This window comes from Mauremys mutica, chromosome 20 (genome assembly GCF_020497125.1).
Source record: "Mauremys mutica isolate MM-2020 ecotype Southern chromosome 20, ASM2049712v1, whole genome shotgun sequence".
Taxonomy (NCBI): domain Eukaryota; kingdom Metazoa; phylum Chordata; order Testudines; family Geoemydidae; genus Mauremys; species Mauremys mutica.
The window spans coordinates 2,754,088-2,769,795 of NC_059091.1; the positions used below are offsets into that span (position 1 = coordinate 2,754,088).

A 15,708-nucleotide genomic window follows, 5' to 3' on the forward strand; every position below is an offset into this window, starting at 1 on the left:
GCATTACTCAGAGATGGGCCTGAACCTAAATCCAGATCCATCTGATGGCATTCTGATCTGGATCAATCCATTTTGCAGCTCTGAGCAAGCTCCAGTAATCACAGAACTTTTTTAATGCACTCTTATGATATCTCCTTGAATTGGGATGAGTTAGGAAAGCCTTTCCCTTTTAGTAAATAACTAAATCAAAGCAGGCTTCCAATGAAGTGAGACGAAGCATTTTCCATAAGATGAATTAGTTGGAATGATAATACTCTTAACAGCCTGATCCAAAGCCCCATGGGAGTCTTCCATTGATTGAATGTGGTTTGGATCAGTTACATTTCGCGAGGCTCCACAACGTTCTGCAAGACTGTGTTAAAAGGTAAACCAAAGGGGTACTCCAATTCCAAATCGAATGCCATAGCAACTCACTGACAGTGTATTAATTTGACTGCATGGTAGGTTTCCAAACTCACAGGACTCCCTCTGTAGTCAGTCCTTTCAGAAACATGTTGGCGAAGAGAATTAATCCAACGAATGAGGGAAGCGAGTAAAATTACAGCAAGTAGCACTAGCAGAGATGTTTGACAGTTTGGTTAAGAGCAATGGAGAAAACTTCTTAAATATCTTTATTAAAAATTCAGAGGGTGGTAGCGCAAACAGAACTTTTATAGGCTTAAGAACCTTTATTTAAGAAAGCCCTAGCAGTTCATGCTACTACCTCTCTCATTCACTCTTCATTTTATGTGGGCTGGGTTTTTTGGTTTAACTTTTGTCTTCCCTGGTGAACAGGGGTTAAAGAAAAACCTGACTTCGTTTCTCTCCTTCAAATTAGAATAGATCCTTGAAGGCTAAGAGCAAGAGCACAGTTTGCCATTCTCCCTCGCTCCTCCAAATTCCTGCAGCCAAGTGGTTCACTAGCCCCTGAATGGCACACATAATGACATCATTGATTGAACCATAATAGAGGGGAAAGGGGGAGTGGGGAAAAGATGTATTTGTGTTACAGACAAAAGATAAGTTCTGTTTCACAGCAGGGACAAACGAAGAACCAGATGACTGGACAGAGTGAGGTCACAGAGTCCCCCCCAGCATTGTCTTCCCTTTAAGCAACCCCTTCCCCTCTCCCTAAAGGTTTGTTAGGGACGCAAATCCTTTTCAAATGGCACCGTGGATAATGAAAAGATCAGGAGTCCTGCTGACCCCTCGCAGCTCCTCGTCATTTATTTTTAAAATGACATCGTGTGTGTGTCAGCGTGTGCAAAGAGGTAAAAGGAGGGGAAGAGACAAACATGAAGAAAGGAGTAACTGTAAACACTACATTACTATGAACATTAAAGCCGTTACAAAGGGGAAAGGCAAAGCAGAAGGACAACAAAATAATGGAATGTCCCCGCCGGAACCACTCAATTACTGTGTTTTTAGATTTCACCATTTCTTCCTCTCCCCTAGACTGGCAGCTGTTTGGGAAAGCAGCCTGCCACAAATCTGAAATTGGGAGCATACTTTGGGTATTGTGTTCATTAAGTGATGGCCAAACTGAAATATGCAAAACACCCTGAAATCTGGAGGAGAGGAGTTGGTTCAGTCCATTTGAGAGAAGGCATCTGCATAGTTCAGATTAGGACTGAGAACACAGCAAAGGTTATGGACTGTTTCAATGCAGGGTTTCGGTTTGGCCTATGCCTAGCAGAAACACACCATCTGAAATTATTTAGAGTGTACTGTTTGGGGGTGGGGAGAGAGATGCAACCCTCCCCCAAAAGAGAACCACTCACAAGCTGGTAACCAAAACGGGGAGACAAAAACAGATGGTGTCACCAGTGTGACAAGAGAAACAAGACAGAGGGATTTTATAGTCCGGTGTCTAAAATCTGAAGAAGCGTGAGAAAGAGACTGTAATATTATCAAGAGGGACTAAAAGACCTTCCATTAAAGAGGGAGGAAGAAAAATGCTCACAAACTCAAGTAGGACAGTGGTTCCTCCCCCCTCCCAATAGCACTCACTGGTCACATGGTCTTGGCTCTGCCTCCTCCTCATTTCCAGCTTCTAAATTGTATCCAACAGCTACAAATACCCTCAGGCCTTTCCTGTTGTTATCGTTCTATATAAGCTGCTCAGTGCTGGAGTTGCCACAGGGATGTAACATGAACAGAAAAGGAGAAGTCCATGAGACCCTCTCTCTCTCTCCAAGGTCCATTTTACAGAAGAGTTTGAGAACCAGGAGAAAAGGAAAAACAACAAGAGTGGTATGGCGCACAAGCCGCCAGCAACTCGGAAAAAGGCTAACATACTAAACAGACACAAGGGGTAAAAATCCTAGCACCACTGGAAAGTCCTAGCCTAGACAGATACTTGGGCCTCAGAGTCTGGATACCCCCAGCTTGAGCCACCTCCCAGGGGCTGACTTCCAGACAGCAGTTCCTCAGCGCTTCTGGAAAGTGAGGTCCCTTTAGGGTTCTGGCCCCCTAGATCTTGGAATTATGTTTAAATAGCACCTAACAAGTATGGGTTGAACTTGACACCATCCCTGCCTTGAAAGGTCACAATCCTACACGGCCTAACGTGACTATATAAGAAGGGGTGGAATGAGCTCCCAGAAGAGATAAGAGTAAACTAGAGGCCTGTACATTCACTAAAGCCTTTGCCACAGAGACAGCAAAACCCTGGTAAGAAGAGGAGGGAGGACTCCTAGAACCTTGGAGAGGTGAAGAGTTCACTACATGGTGGAGAATGCCTTGAAGACTTTGCTTAGATACAACAGTGATAGGCACTTCGGAAAAATCAGAACGTACACAGAGATATGGTTGGTAGGTCAGAAACAAGAGGAAGCCTGCTTGGAAAAACTGGATTTGGAGGAAGGATCGAAGATAGGGAAAATACTTGACAGAGGGAAAACTGGTCAGAGCTTATAAGGCAGCATGGAGACTGGGAAGTGCAGGCCACAGGATGGCCTGAAAACAGAGCTACGCAGAGCCTTGCCATTGTTAATTCAGCACCTTGGGTAGTTGATAGATCTATGAAAGATGAGCAGCTTAAAATCTGAGTCAAGGAAGGAGAGCATGAAGTTGATGTGGAAGGAAAGGAAGCCAGTGACAGTGCTGGAGACATGTGGTCAGAGCAGGTGGAAAATTACATTAGCCGCAGAGTTTTGGATCTGATGGAGAGGGAAGGCCAGACGAGGAGATGGCAGCAGCTCAGAGAAGAGATGACCAAGATTACTGCAAAAGGAACATGAAGGGGCCAACCAAAGAGGACACCAGGGCTGCAAAGGAAGGGGACTGAGAATCTGGAGGGGTTTGCCCTGTCATCCAAAGACCACTTCCAACCACCCTTCCAGTGTAGGTGCTGGTGACGGTCTGAATAATGGCTGCCTCCTCCTCTGGCAACCATGTTACAAGAGAAAAGCAAACTGGACAAAATCCAGAGAGACAGAGTGACCTACACAACAGGGGGCTGAGTTTTAGCCTCCACTGGCAAATGACTTTTTAGGGGAATGCCAGGGAAGCACCCTCATCTCTACCAAGCCGCAGGAGAGAGAGTTTTCCCAGGAGAGTTATAACCACATGGGGATGAGATTGGGATTCTGTGCTGGAAGGAGCACAGTCCTCCCCCCCAAAAAAAATCACACCACCCTGAACGATTTGTTACAGGTAACACCTAGGGGCCCTACTACTTTGTGCAGCTAACTGCACTTGTATCTCATCAGCTTCACTGTTTCCCATTTATGTGGCTCATTCATCAAAGCAACAGGGACACAGAAAAACATTTAAAAGAACAGGAAAACGTGATTGTAAAGCCACAAGATCTGACGAAGAGACTCGGGGGAAGATGTCATACCTGGAGCTGCTTTAAACTGTTTATATTAATTAGATTTCAAACTGATGATGTCCCTTTCAGAGAGCAACTTTTTACTGATTCCTACTTCTTTAAAATGCCCTGGCTATAGAATAGCCTCTTCAAAGGAGGTGAAAACTATTTAATTTTCACACACAGAGATGGAAAGGCAGGTTGGTGTCATTGCAGCTTCTGCAAAGAAGGATGCTGAATGCAAGGAAATGCTACTTTTCTAAGTAGGTGTACAAAGATTTTCAACAAATACACAGATTTCCAATTTAAAAAAAAAACACCCTACTTACATTTTTGCACTCACAGGAAATTAAAAATCAAAATACATCTTAGGATAAATTGTTATTTATTCAAAACGTAAATGAATTATGTGAGTCCAGAATGAAACAGAAACGTAACTTCACCCTAATGTTTAATATTAGGGTCTCACTTTTAACCATTGGGGAATAATGAATTCCATGCTGGAGCTCAAACACACACACTTAATCTTCAGGGGATATTCAGTCCTTTGTCAAACTTCTCCCATTACATTTTGATTAACCATGGGCATGTTTTAAAATCTGGTTTTAGATGGAGTGAAGTGGGGGTGGGGAATCAGCAATTTTCAAACCTACCTATAACTCCGTAGAAGAAGCAGCCTGTCTAAATTACAGCAGATCTTGAGCCACACCTCAAGCAGCAATTGTGCACAGGATTTTCAAAGGTGTCCAAGAGTGAAACTCAGTGGGAACTAGGCACTTTGGTGTCCTTCAAAAACCCTGCAACAGGAATGCTACCGACAGGAGGGAAAGGGTTATTTTTCCTTCAGTGGAAGAACACTGTTCTCACAAAACAGAGACGGCAATGGCTCTTTATCCACACTTCCTGTAGCTTAAGTTCAGATGCAGACTGCTGTTTGCAGTGTTGGCTAAGTAGACCATACAGATAATCTAAGTCAGCACAAGGAGGTAGCTAGGTACCCAGAGTGGGATAACTTGGATACAACCATTACTAGTCAGGAATTCTTGCAATGGTGTTTACTTAGCACCCCAAAAAACCTGCTAGGTGCATTACAGAGCAACAATATCAGGACAGTCTCTGTCACAAAAAGTTTACAATCCAGTAAAGGAATTCTACCCGACAGACAGACCTGCCCACCTTCAGACAGTTGCAGTATGTTCACATTTCCTATTATTTCATAAAGGCCCCTTTTATTCTGCTCTCTACAGAGGAATTAAACTGCATGCTTGCAGGCTCATAACAGCATCAAACCCACATTAGTGTACCACAGCTTTAAGATGCTTTTGTGTCCACATCTAACAGTAATAAGTTATACTATAAACCTTGCTATGAACTAGAGGCGAAGACTGTGGACTTGACCCCAAAACCAAGCACCTCAAAACCAGGGCATTAGGAATAACCATGCTGGAAAACAGTGGTCAGGCTCAGTTTGGGCTGGGTAGCCATTTTTAAACACGTGTTGGGGAGTTCAAACAATATGGAACTGAGAACTCTGCTTTGATAAGACTATCCTTACGTAGCCCATGCTATGGGAAGTGACACTTTGGAGCCTGATAAGACGGGAGGTTGCAGGTGCTCAGCACCTTAGGGTGAATGAACCAGGAAGCCAGTCTGGGCCTCTTGTTAAAGCAGCTGTCACCCAAAGCACATCTCCTCCAAACACCTACTGACGTGTTGTTGTTTTTTTTTAAGGTCTCTGGTGGGAACTCTTGGTAGTTTAGTCCATGTATCAACTACTCTGGGTAAAGAAATTTTGCCTTATCTTACCTTTGGTTCCTGTACTGACTGGACAGTGGCTCATATAATCAATGGAGCCTCCCCCACCCCGGAGCTTTCAGTGAGGTCCCTTCTTACAATCCCTATCCCTGGATTCTATTCCCCCCAGTTTGGAGTTCTTGAAAATCCTCCAGGGGATAAGCTGCTGGATTTCACAAACTTCCCTATTTTCTTTCAATGGGAGACACATGAGGACTCACCACTTACCATAAATCTCCCTCTATGGTTCCACTATGTGCCAGCCAGAGTACATGGGCTCAGGACTGGTGTGAAACTTACCAGGGGTACCACTGATCTACCTCTATTTCCCCCAGCAAGTTGTAGTTCTCCCCTGTGCTCATTGCCAGTTTAATATACTGCTTCACTCCCTCCCCAAAGCCTCAAACACTCCCTTTTGTGCGGCTGCTATTTTTATGAGAAAAATCAGCTATAAATATCTTTTTAGTCCTTACATTCACCTTCCCCCTAGGCACTTACTCACTAAGCCCCACTAGGGTTTGGGTTTCTCTCTCAGGCAAACCAGTACATTATCCATGCGTATGCTAGCTCTGCTGAGTTATTCCTTCTCATGCCTACGTCCTGAGCAGTCCTGCCCTGCTCTGCCCTATTCTTAAGCAGCCCAGATCAGAGCGTGCATTTCTTTTTCAGCACACTGTATTAGCCTGCAAGAGACAGCCTTCTCACTGGCCTTTGTCAAGAGGTGGCCTGGCGCTGAACTTAGCAGCAAACCAATATGTGAAAATATAAATTTCCCCCTCCACGCCATTCCTGAGTCCAGTTTCAAATCAGGTCTTTGTCATAGAAAGCTAATGATCACACAGCCAGGGGCTGCGATTAGGAAATACAATGATCATACGTATTGAGACCAAGGAGCTGGGGGGGCATGCAAGAGGGGAGACATGAGTGTTAAGTAAAAGACTAGAAAGCATTCTTATTACAGGAGGGAAAACAAATCCATGTTTCACACTCACAGCCCTCCTTTAGCCATGGAGCCCATGCCATCAACGCAGCCATGTGCGGGCCAGTAGGTAGAGAAACTCCTTCTCCCAGCAATCCAGTGGGCGGGGGAGGAGGCAGCCTAGCTTACTGCACCCTTGTGTTAAAATCTCCATGACTGCCAGCACTATTCTTCACCTTGTCACTTCCCATTATCCTAAACCAACAGGCCTGTATTCACAGCTACTCAAGTTAGAAACCGGTGACGTTGGTTTTTAAGGGGATGGGGGAAGGAGCAGCAGCAAGGGGGGCAAACATACCAGACTGCTAGATACTGTGATGTGTACATGTGTGTGTGTGACACACACAGTTCAACACTGAGTCATGCGGTTATTCTATCCAAGCTTTTTCTGAAACAAACATGGAAATTAAGGCTTCCAAATATTAGTGCATAGCATATATATGCTCCAAAAAAAATTCAGAGACAATCTAAAACTATTAAGTGTAGCCACAAGCCCCAATTTAGGAAGCGGTATCTCCACATTCATATTTTGCCTTATAGAGTGATACATCTTAAGTCAAAGGAATCACTAGGTCACAACTGGGTCCAAATGACGACGTTTACTAAATGTATACAACATACAAGAGCTAACTATATATACGCACTGCTGCTCTGGCAGGGCTCTAGTGGCTTCTGAAGATGCTGAGGGCCATTATTGGGCTCTCAGGCTATGTAACGAGCTACTCCCTAATGCCTATACTCTGTAGATAGCAGAGGTTCCTTTTTTAATATATGGAATGATGTAATATAAAGGGTTTTAGCAGCATGAATTTGGGACTCTTCCAAATCACACTGAAACAATGAAGACAAGTTGTGCAGGTCAACCCAACTGAGGGCTCACAAGATTTCTATGCCACCCCAACCAAAACACTTTCTCCACCTACTGTGTGCTACAGCAAAAGATTTTTCAAATGTTTTAGAATTTTGTTTTTTAAAGTGAACTTTTTTTAATTCCCCCCACCTGTAAATCTCAATGCCTTAGTTACTGTTAGTCCAACTATACATAACTCAGAGGGAAACAGAAAATCCTCTACAAATTACCCAGAGCAACTTTTTTTAAATACCTAAAAATAATAAGATTCAAACAGCCAATATCATGGGAGTTTCAGGTCTAAGAAAAAAAATACTGTGCATCCCCCTGAAAATCTTTCCTTTCTAAAGGTAGAGCTCCATTTTGTCGCCCCACCTTGTCACAAAGTACCAGATACCTTGTAGTGGTCTAGGACTGAACAGTGACTATTCTGAACCTCAGTTCAGCATTACTCTTAGGAGAAAAACGTTTCTGTGGCAGGCTGATTTTTAAGAACTCCCAGTTGTAAGAAGCTGCTTAGACGTCTGGAATATTCCAAGCAGATCTGGTGGGTAAGAGAGAGTAGGCAGAACACTGGGGAGGTGCTCAAAGGTGCAAGATATACACAAGTTATTATATGGATCCAAGCACCACGATGGTGCAGGGCTATACGTACGTACATACATACATAAGCATGTGTGCACACACAGAGTAAATATACTCTCCTGTAGCACCTTTTATACAAACTGTACCACAAGGCACTACAGAGGGCAAAAACAATAGCGAAAGGAGGTGTGTTAAGAAGAAATTAAGAGGTGTGAAGAAGATAGAAGGGATGTTTTCAGGTGTCATCGGAGAGAGTCCTCTAAGACTACTCCAGATGCTGCAGAGGAGAAGGCTCCTGGGCCAACAGGGCTGTGATTGTGTAAAGGGATGGCCAGGGAGACCTAAAATGTGAGCAGACGCAAGCAAGGTCTAGGAGACAACTGGAGAGTCCACAGAAAGTTTAAAAAACAAGACACATAACCGGGAATGGAGCCTGCTGCTAAAACGAGCCAGGAACCAGTCCTCATATCTCCTGTAACAACTGCAGAGCTCCCGACGACTAAGCTTTGTGGATTTATAGCTGTCTCCATATGAGAGGTCAGGAGGAAGCTTCACTCTTCACATGATACCTAAAGTGATGGAGGGTTTAGGAAGTCTCAGATTGAATACTGACGTGAAGCTCATGACCTTTCACCATCCTTGTTCAGCATAAGCCATTTGCAATTACCAGCAACGTCACAGAGCACCAAGCTGGTCTTATTATATATTAAATATAAATCCCTAGTGGGTAGCTAGAAGCAGCTTCTTTTTAGGGAGTTTTCTCCTTCCTGATCTGCCAACATCAGCATTTTTCCCCTCCTTTGCTTCTTTGGTGCTTAATATTTTCACATCCGGCATTGGCGGAGGTGCTTGGAAAGACTGCAGGAAGAAAAATTATCCGGGAAAAGGATTCCTCCTCAGCATGTTATTATAAGCTTGCTGGGAGCCAAACAATTAAGCCAATTGTTTTCTCTCTCTCTCATTTAGATATTTTGTACACACACAAACTTTCTGCTGGGCTCCTGACCCCTGCTCTCCCTCAATATCACACAAACGTCATGAAATAATCAGCCTGCCAGCTCTGTCCACCTAATCTCAAACGATGAGTGCAATAATTCTCATCTGCCACCTGTAAAACAAATCCTCATTAAAGAGAATTAAGCCAGAGCAGTGACTGGTAGCCATGTTAATTTTTATTTAACTCTTCCTTGCCACAAAGACAACTTTCTCCACTAAAACGTGCAATCTGCCATCACTGCCGACTAATAACTAAGCCGGCATGTCTATGGAGCTCTCAAAACACTGCACAGGCACTACACAAGCATCACAATAGCCATAGGAAATGGCCAGGTTCTCACTCCATTTTACAGATAGGGAAACAGACACAGAAAGGTGAAGCGATTTACCTGAGTGTCAGTGCAGAGAATGGACCCCAGAAGTCCTGCCTCCCAGTTTTCCCCACTCTAACCACAGCTGACCATATCATCTCTAAGACATGTCCAATACATAGAAGCGCTCTTCATAGCAACTGGCCTCTTCCGGCCTAACTCACTTGACGTCATCACAACCTGGTGTTCTGGACATCACAGTACTCTCTGTACCATGGACAACCATTCCCACACGTGGTACCACTGAGTAATGTGTGTACACACACACACCTCATTGTGGTTAAAGAGTCCCATTCACAGCTCTGGGACGGTGTGTTTCTAGTGCTTAGAGTAGGGAACTGGGATTCAGGACTCCTGGATTCGATTAGCAATACTGCCCCGATTCAGTGTATGACCTCAAAGCAGTCACTTCATCTCTCTGATCTCAACATCCATGTGGCGGAGGGTTACTCAGCCAACTGTCTGTAAGGCAGTTTGAGACCTCCACATTAAAGGAGAGACATAAAAGTCAATTACTTTGGTCATCTGCTCAGATAGGGGAAGGTATCTGATAATGCAATCCAGGGCATGGGGGGGGCTTTGGGCTTTTATGTTATCCCTAGAGCTCTGACTTTCCATTTGGTGGCAACGCTCTCAGCAGGAGACTTATGAGGCTACTTTATAGAAAAAAAAGCAAACCAACGCCTTGGAGAAATGCTTCTGCATCACAAACTACCACGATTCCCACCTATAAAACATGCAGCTATAACTCTGGCCCCTGGGGAGCTCTCAGCATTACAGGGAGAGGGAAATTTACAAATGTGTGTAGGGGTAAGTAGGGCTCAAGGGATGGTAGCTTCAGGTCAGAGCGAGTGTTTTATAACAGGAGGCTTCACAAGAGAGGATGGGGAGGGTGGGTTAGTATTAGGGGGAGATAAACGCTTGGTTTTATTTTAAACATTAATTTGATGGGCCTGTACTGCCAAGACGCAAGCTAGCACCTGCCCTCTGTTCTGCCAAAATCAACCTTTTCCTGCTAGGTCTCTTCTGAACTACTGGGGCCTTTCCTCCCTTTTAGGTGGAGAGGAAGAGGATTTTAAACTTGAAAGATTTCACCCTGGAGGGCTAGTCAGGGGGTTCAAAGCTACAGATGAGTTCTCAGCCACTAATGCAGCTCTGCATTTGCTCCCTGCTCTCAGCAGGTCTGAAATCCCCCTTAAGCAATGATTCTCTCACCCCCCGGCCCTCCCTTCTTCCAAACCAATTTGAATAGAAATGAAGTGTGGCTCCGTGGAGACAATGGTTTATTGTAAAGTTTTTGCTGCTACGCGGGGTATAAAAATCTGCCACAGCACATGTAAACATTAGCAACTGCCAGGCTCCTCTGTAATGAAAAGCTATAAAGAACACCCAGGTGGGAAGCACAATACTACAGGCTAATTAAAGTAACCAATAATATTCCTCACAGGAATGTGAGAGTGTGTTCCGCTCAGTGGGAGAAGCCACTGCTAAGCCTATGAACTCAGCTTCCTGATGAAACAGAAACAAAAAAAAAGACACAGCACTGCAAAGGCTGCCATTGCTGCTGGACACCTTGCTTTGTCAAAGGCACAAGGACGGCATTTGGAGTTAAACCACAAGCCTGGAAGTCAGGCAAACTGGATGCTAGACCTAACTCTGCCATGGATTTGTGACCTTGGGCATGTCGTTTCCCCACCCTGGTACGCCGCCATCTGGAGAAGGGGATCAGTTCATTAATGAACTTAGCCTGGCATTTCTGTTTGTAAAGCACTCGTTCAGACCAGGTGCAGCACTGGGCTGCTTTGGAGCTCTCCAAGATTCCGGAGCAAAAAGAGTAATCAGAAATGCTGACTTATTACTAAGCCCCAGATCTACTATTCCACCCAAAGCAAGCTGCAGCCATGAACGCTGACAAGGCATATATCCTTCCTGAAAAACGACAGTTCCTAGTGACAGGGTTAATGATGTTTGAGCAGCCTCTCACCCTGACCTGCCCTTCCACATATTCCAGCTTTAATGCACTTGCCTGATTCCCCCACCCCCAAAGGGATGTGGGGGGGAGGAACAGTGGCCTCCAACACGCTATTTTCTACATCACTGAACTTCCTGGCTCCACATTTGCAGAGCCTGGCACTTCACTCTGACTTGCTGAAGAAACAGATGCATTAAAATGTCCACAGTACAAACCCCAGGGGAGAAGAGGGGGTTATAGCTCAGTGGTGGAGGGAGGAGGACAAACCCACCCCCTTACACTCTTTCAAAGAGAGAGGAAGGGTTTCCAAAGCCCGCTAGCACAGCCGTCGCAAATGGACAAGATTTTTCTTCACCTCCTGTCCTAAAGCATTGCGCAGTGTTATCGTGCACTGGTAAGTCACGGCTGCACTTCATCCCAGAGGAGGAGAAAGTTATTCCTGTGTGATGTTTTGTGATCCAGGTGGCTGTATCGATGTAAGAGGGTATTACTGATCCCTCTCTTTTCTATCTGTCTCCCCCAAACAGGACTAGATGCATCTCTTTTCCCCTTCCATTTTCATCTCATTTTTACGCAGGGAATTATTGTACTGGTGATGATGCCTGTGCTCCCACACTCTTCCTCTCCCTCCTGACATTTATATTTCCCTTCCCACCTCACTCAACATCCTGTCACCAAAAAGATCCAGTCCCTCCAGGCAAGGTGGAATTGTGCTTCGTTCGCTGTATTTCCAATCAGACATGCTCAGTCAAATCCTGCACACATACACACGAGTCTTTTTGAACCTGATGGCTAAGGGGACCTAGAGCTCTGTCCAGCATTTTCAATCATTTGATGAATTACACTTTTGAGTCACTTTTCAAACTGAGCTCTGGAGCCTCTCATCATTACCTTGGGGAAAAAGATCAGTTGTGAAGACTGATTAGGTCTATCCACCTATACAACACAAGTCAAATGCCTGAAAACAATCCAGTTATAAAGCCTCCTCAACTGTCTCTCCTTCCCACTTGTAACATTTTATGAAGAGTTTATCTTGACAGACCCTGGAAGGAAGCCCTCTATCCACCAGCCTGGCCTTGGCAGTCAGGCTTCCTCAAAACCAACAAAATTACAGCCAAACAAAGAGAGGAAAGGACGGGGTAAGGAAAATGATGCTGATGAGAGTCCTCTTGGGGCGTGGTGCATGGAGTGCTGTATCAGCAACAGGAGGTAAAACAACTTAGAACTTCCACTATTCTGTGCACTGTGCTAACCTGTAGGTGCAGACAGTGTCCTAGAGGCCAATGCACCTTACCTTCTTGGAGACTGAAGAGACATTCAAACCAAATCTTTGAGCCCTTTCCTTTAATTTATCCATGTTTACCTACAAAGACACAGGAAACAGTTTAACGTTTAAGTCATTGTCACTTGAACTGTAAGATTAGGAAAACTAAAAGACCAACTGTGGTTGGGAGAGGGCAGTTCGTGAGAAGGGTCCCTGGATAGAGAGTGGCCCATTCTGATGGGTCTGTGGAAAACCTGGTGGAGCGAGCAACACTCCTGTGAGCACTCCCTCTCTGTGCTAGGTCGGCAGACTCAGCAGCGACACCTGTCAGCTAAAGAGGGGAAGAAAACAGTGCCCCAAATGAAGCAGCCAAGAGCTTTCAGAGAGCTGTATTCTGCTCCCAAGCTTCATTAACGGACATCTCCAAAGGATAACGCTACAGATGGTGAATTCTCCCACTGCAGGACCAGCTCGTTCAACAGATTCCTCATTTTTTTTTTTGTACTGTAAATCAAATGAACTTAGTATTCTTCCTTCAGCAGCCAGATACAATTAACACAATGGAAGGAAACTTACTGCCTCTCAGACAAACACACCAGCCATCTCTCTCCAACTCCTGCTGTTTCCAGTAACCACTGTGTTTCATTCTTACTCTTCAGGAACTACTAAGACACATCTAGTCAAGCCCCTGGTCAAGTTATTTTCCCTTGCTTTGCCCAGGTCACAAGCAATAGGGTTTCCCTTGGGGGAAGTATCCCACAGTCTAATGAGGCCCAGTTTTGGCTTTCAGTGACAAACCTTCTACAGTATGTGGTGCCATGGAAGAAAATGGGGTCCCTGATGCTAACCTACTTCTCAGCAGTATTTGCAAAACATCTTCCAAAAACACTCAGCACAAGAGAAACCTGGATTAGACCCAAAACTTGCTTAAATTAGCTTTCTGTTGCATCTTGCACCAATAATTCACCACGATCAAGCAGATAGGTACTAAGTGGGCTGCCCACTCTGCTCAGAGCTCTCAGCCCTCCATGTATTTTAATACCTTCCATTTCCAGTTGAAATCGGAGGTAGAATAGTGCACCATTTGGACATTAGAAAGGAAGGGTAATTCACTGTAGAAAAATAGCAAGCTGTACAGAATCTAGGTTCTTGGAGTAATGCGTATATCAATTCAAGCAAAAAAGGGCAAAGACAGAACACCAGGCACACAGGCGGGAAGCTCACATGCAATATTAATAAAATATTTGCCTTTATTCCTTCAGGCATTTAGTTCTAAAGCCAGCTTATCCAGGAGTGCGGTCAGCTGAGAGAGGCAGCCAAATACTGCACAGAGGAGGGGGTCCTAGCAAACTTAATGCCTGTATAACCTTGAGCAACCTCGTGCATATCCTACCTGGTTTGTTTTGGGGGTTTACTATTTACTCCTGGGGATGGAGACTTGTCTGAACAAGCTAAACACTTTTGGTATTGTGATTACAGGGCATGATCAGCTATAATTATAAGCATTCCTTACCGTAGGCTTGCTGTCTGCAGACAGACCTGAGATTGGGGAAGGGGAGGACACAGTTAGTGATCAGAAATGGCAAGAACAGTTTTAAACAGAGTTCTCTGACCCCCTTGGCAAAAACGTAGTTTAAGCAATTTCCACTGGATCATGATTGAACAGAACTAGCTGGATATCCCTCATGTTCTAGCGAGCTAAACACAAGTGAGAGCCAGGAATTGAAGTCCATTTTAATCCTGGCTCTGACACTGTCTCGCTGGGTGACCTGGGAGATAAGTCACTTCATCCCTGATTCTGTTTCCCCATCTGTAAAAATACAGATGGGCTTCTTGTGAGGTAGCTGAGAGCTTTGACAATTAGGAGTGGTATTTTGAAAGATAGCCCAGGTCCCACTGATTGCTTATGGCAGCTGGGCACTGCACAAAAATCTGGCTGTTAGTGTCTAGCCATGTTTAGACACAAGACAGACACACTGGACTAGAGTAGCTCGGAGCCACTCTGAAAAAGGACAAAGACAATGCAGTTCCATTTCCTATCCTGTGTTCTTCCAGCCCACTGATTCTGGTGATCACTAGGGAAAGGGACACCAGCAGTTGGAAGCACACAAAGTCCCATTTGGCTTTTTCTGTATAGGAAGCGTTAAATATTTGCAGACGGGTTAATTCCACAGATTAGCTCTACTTGACTTGCTTACCTTTAGTTGAAGCTGTGGACATACCAAACCTGTAGAAAGTAAACAGAGTTTTGTTAGAGACTCAGAGCTGCAATATAAGGTAGGAAAGTGTCTGACTCGCCAAGTGTAAGATGTAGCAGGAGCATTTCCTTCAAAAATTCTTCATGAGAGCACTTGAGACAAATTGGTCTTTGGATGGGATTAGCCGGCAACCCTGGCTTCCAGTTAATGCTACTACTGTAGTGATCACCGCAGTATTTACTTTGCAAAATGGAAATCTCTGCTGGGCTAGCATCAGCACCATTGTTCCATACAAGCAGCCGCAAAGCCCCTCAATAACCACCTTTCCCTTTGTTACTCTACATCACGGGGAGTAGGCAGCATCAGTTTCCTGGTATTTTAGGATCAAGGTAAGGGACACAGATTACATACCCAAAGCATGCTGTGCCAGTGCTAGCGAATCAGTATAGTCCAGGTGCTGAATACAAACACTCACCTGATATTTTGAGCACCATCTCCCCTGCCTTAGCCACCTGACACACTCAGGGGGGCAGGCGGGCAATGTTACCTAGCAGTGAATGCCCAGGCTTCTGCTCTAGGACTCCCACCTTGCATTCTGAGCTCTGTCAACAATGATCCTGGCCAAACCCCAAGACTCAGTTTCCCCAGCTGTAAATGGTGATAAGAACCACTTCACTCTCCAGGGGAGAAGGGGGGAGAGGCAGCAGTGTAGGGGCTGTGAGGTTTCAAGCGTTAACACTTGACAAGTGCTCTGATGTGCTAGGACAAGAGATGCTTAGGCAAGCAACAAGGACTACAAAATGGGCAAAGCCTTCCAAAAACTCAGGAAGCAGCTTTCCGAAAGGCAATCCAGGTAGGAAGCAGCCTTCACCTCCTCCTTACATGCACCTCAAAAATCCAGACACT

General features: G+C 44.9%; 1 protein-coding gene across 2 annotated transcripts in view; it reads right to left on the reverse strand.

Moving 5' to 3' along the window:
• LOC123353999 (SAP domain containing ribonucleoprotein) overlaps positions 1–15,708 on the reverse strand; it is a 50,897-nt gene that overhangs the window by 17,604 nt on the left and 17,585 nt on the right. The window contains exons 7-9 of one of the 2 annotated variants that reach the window (XM_044995589.1): positions 14,803–14,831; positions 14,118–14,143; positions 12,635–12,703 (exon numbers count right to left, since the gene is read on the reverse strand). In XM_044995589.1, the coding sequence (XP_044851524.1) occupies positions 12,635–12,703; positions 14,118–14,143; positions 14,803–14,831 (124 nt within the window). The remainder of the gene's footprint in view (positions 1–12,634; positions 12,704–14,117; positions 14,144–14,802; positions 14,832–15,708) is intronic. The other variant, XM_044995590.1, reaches the window with a different exon arrangement.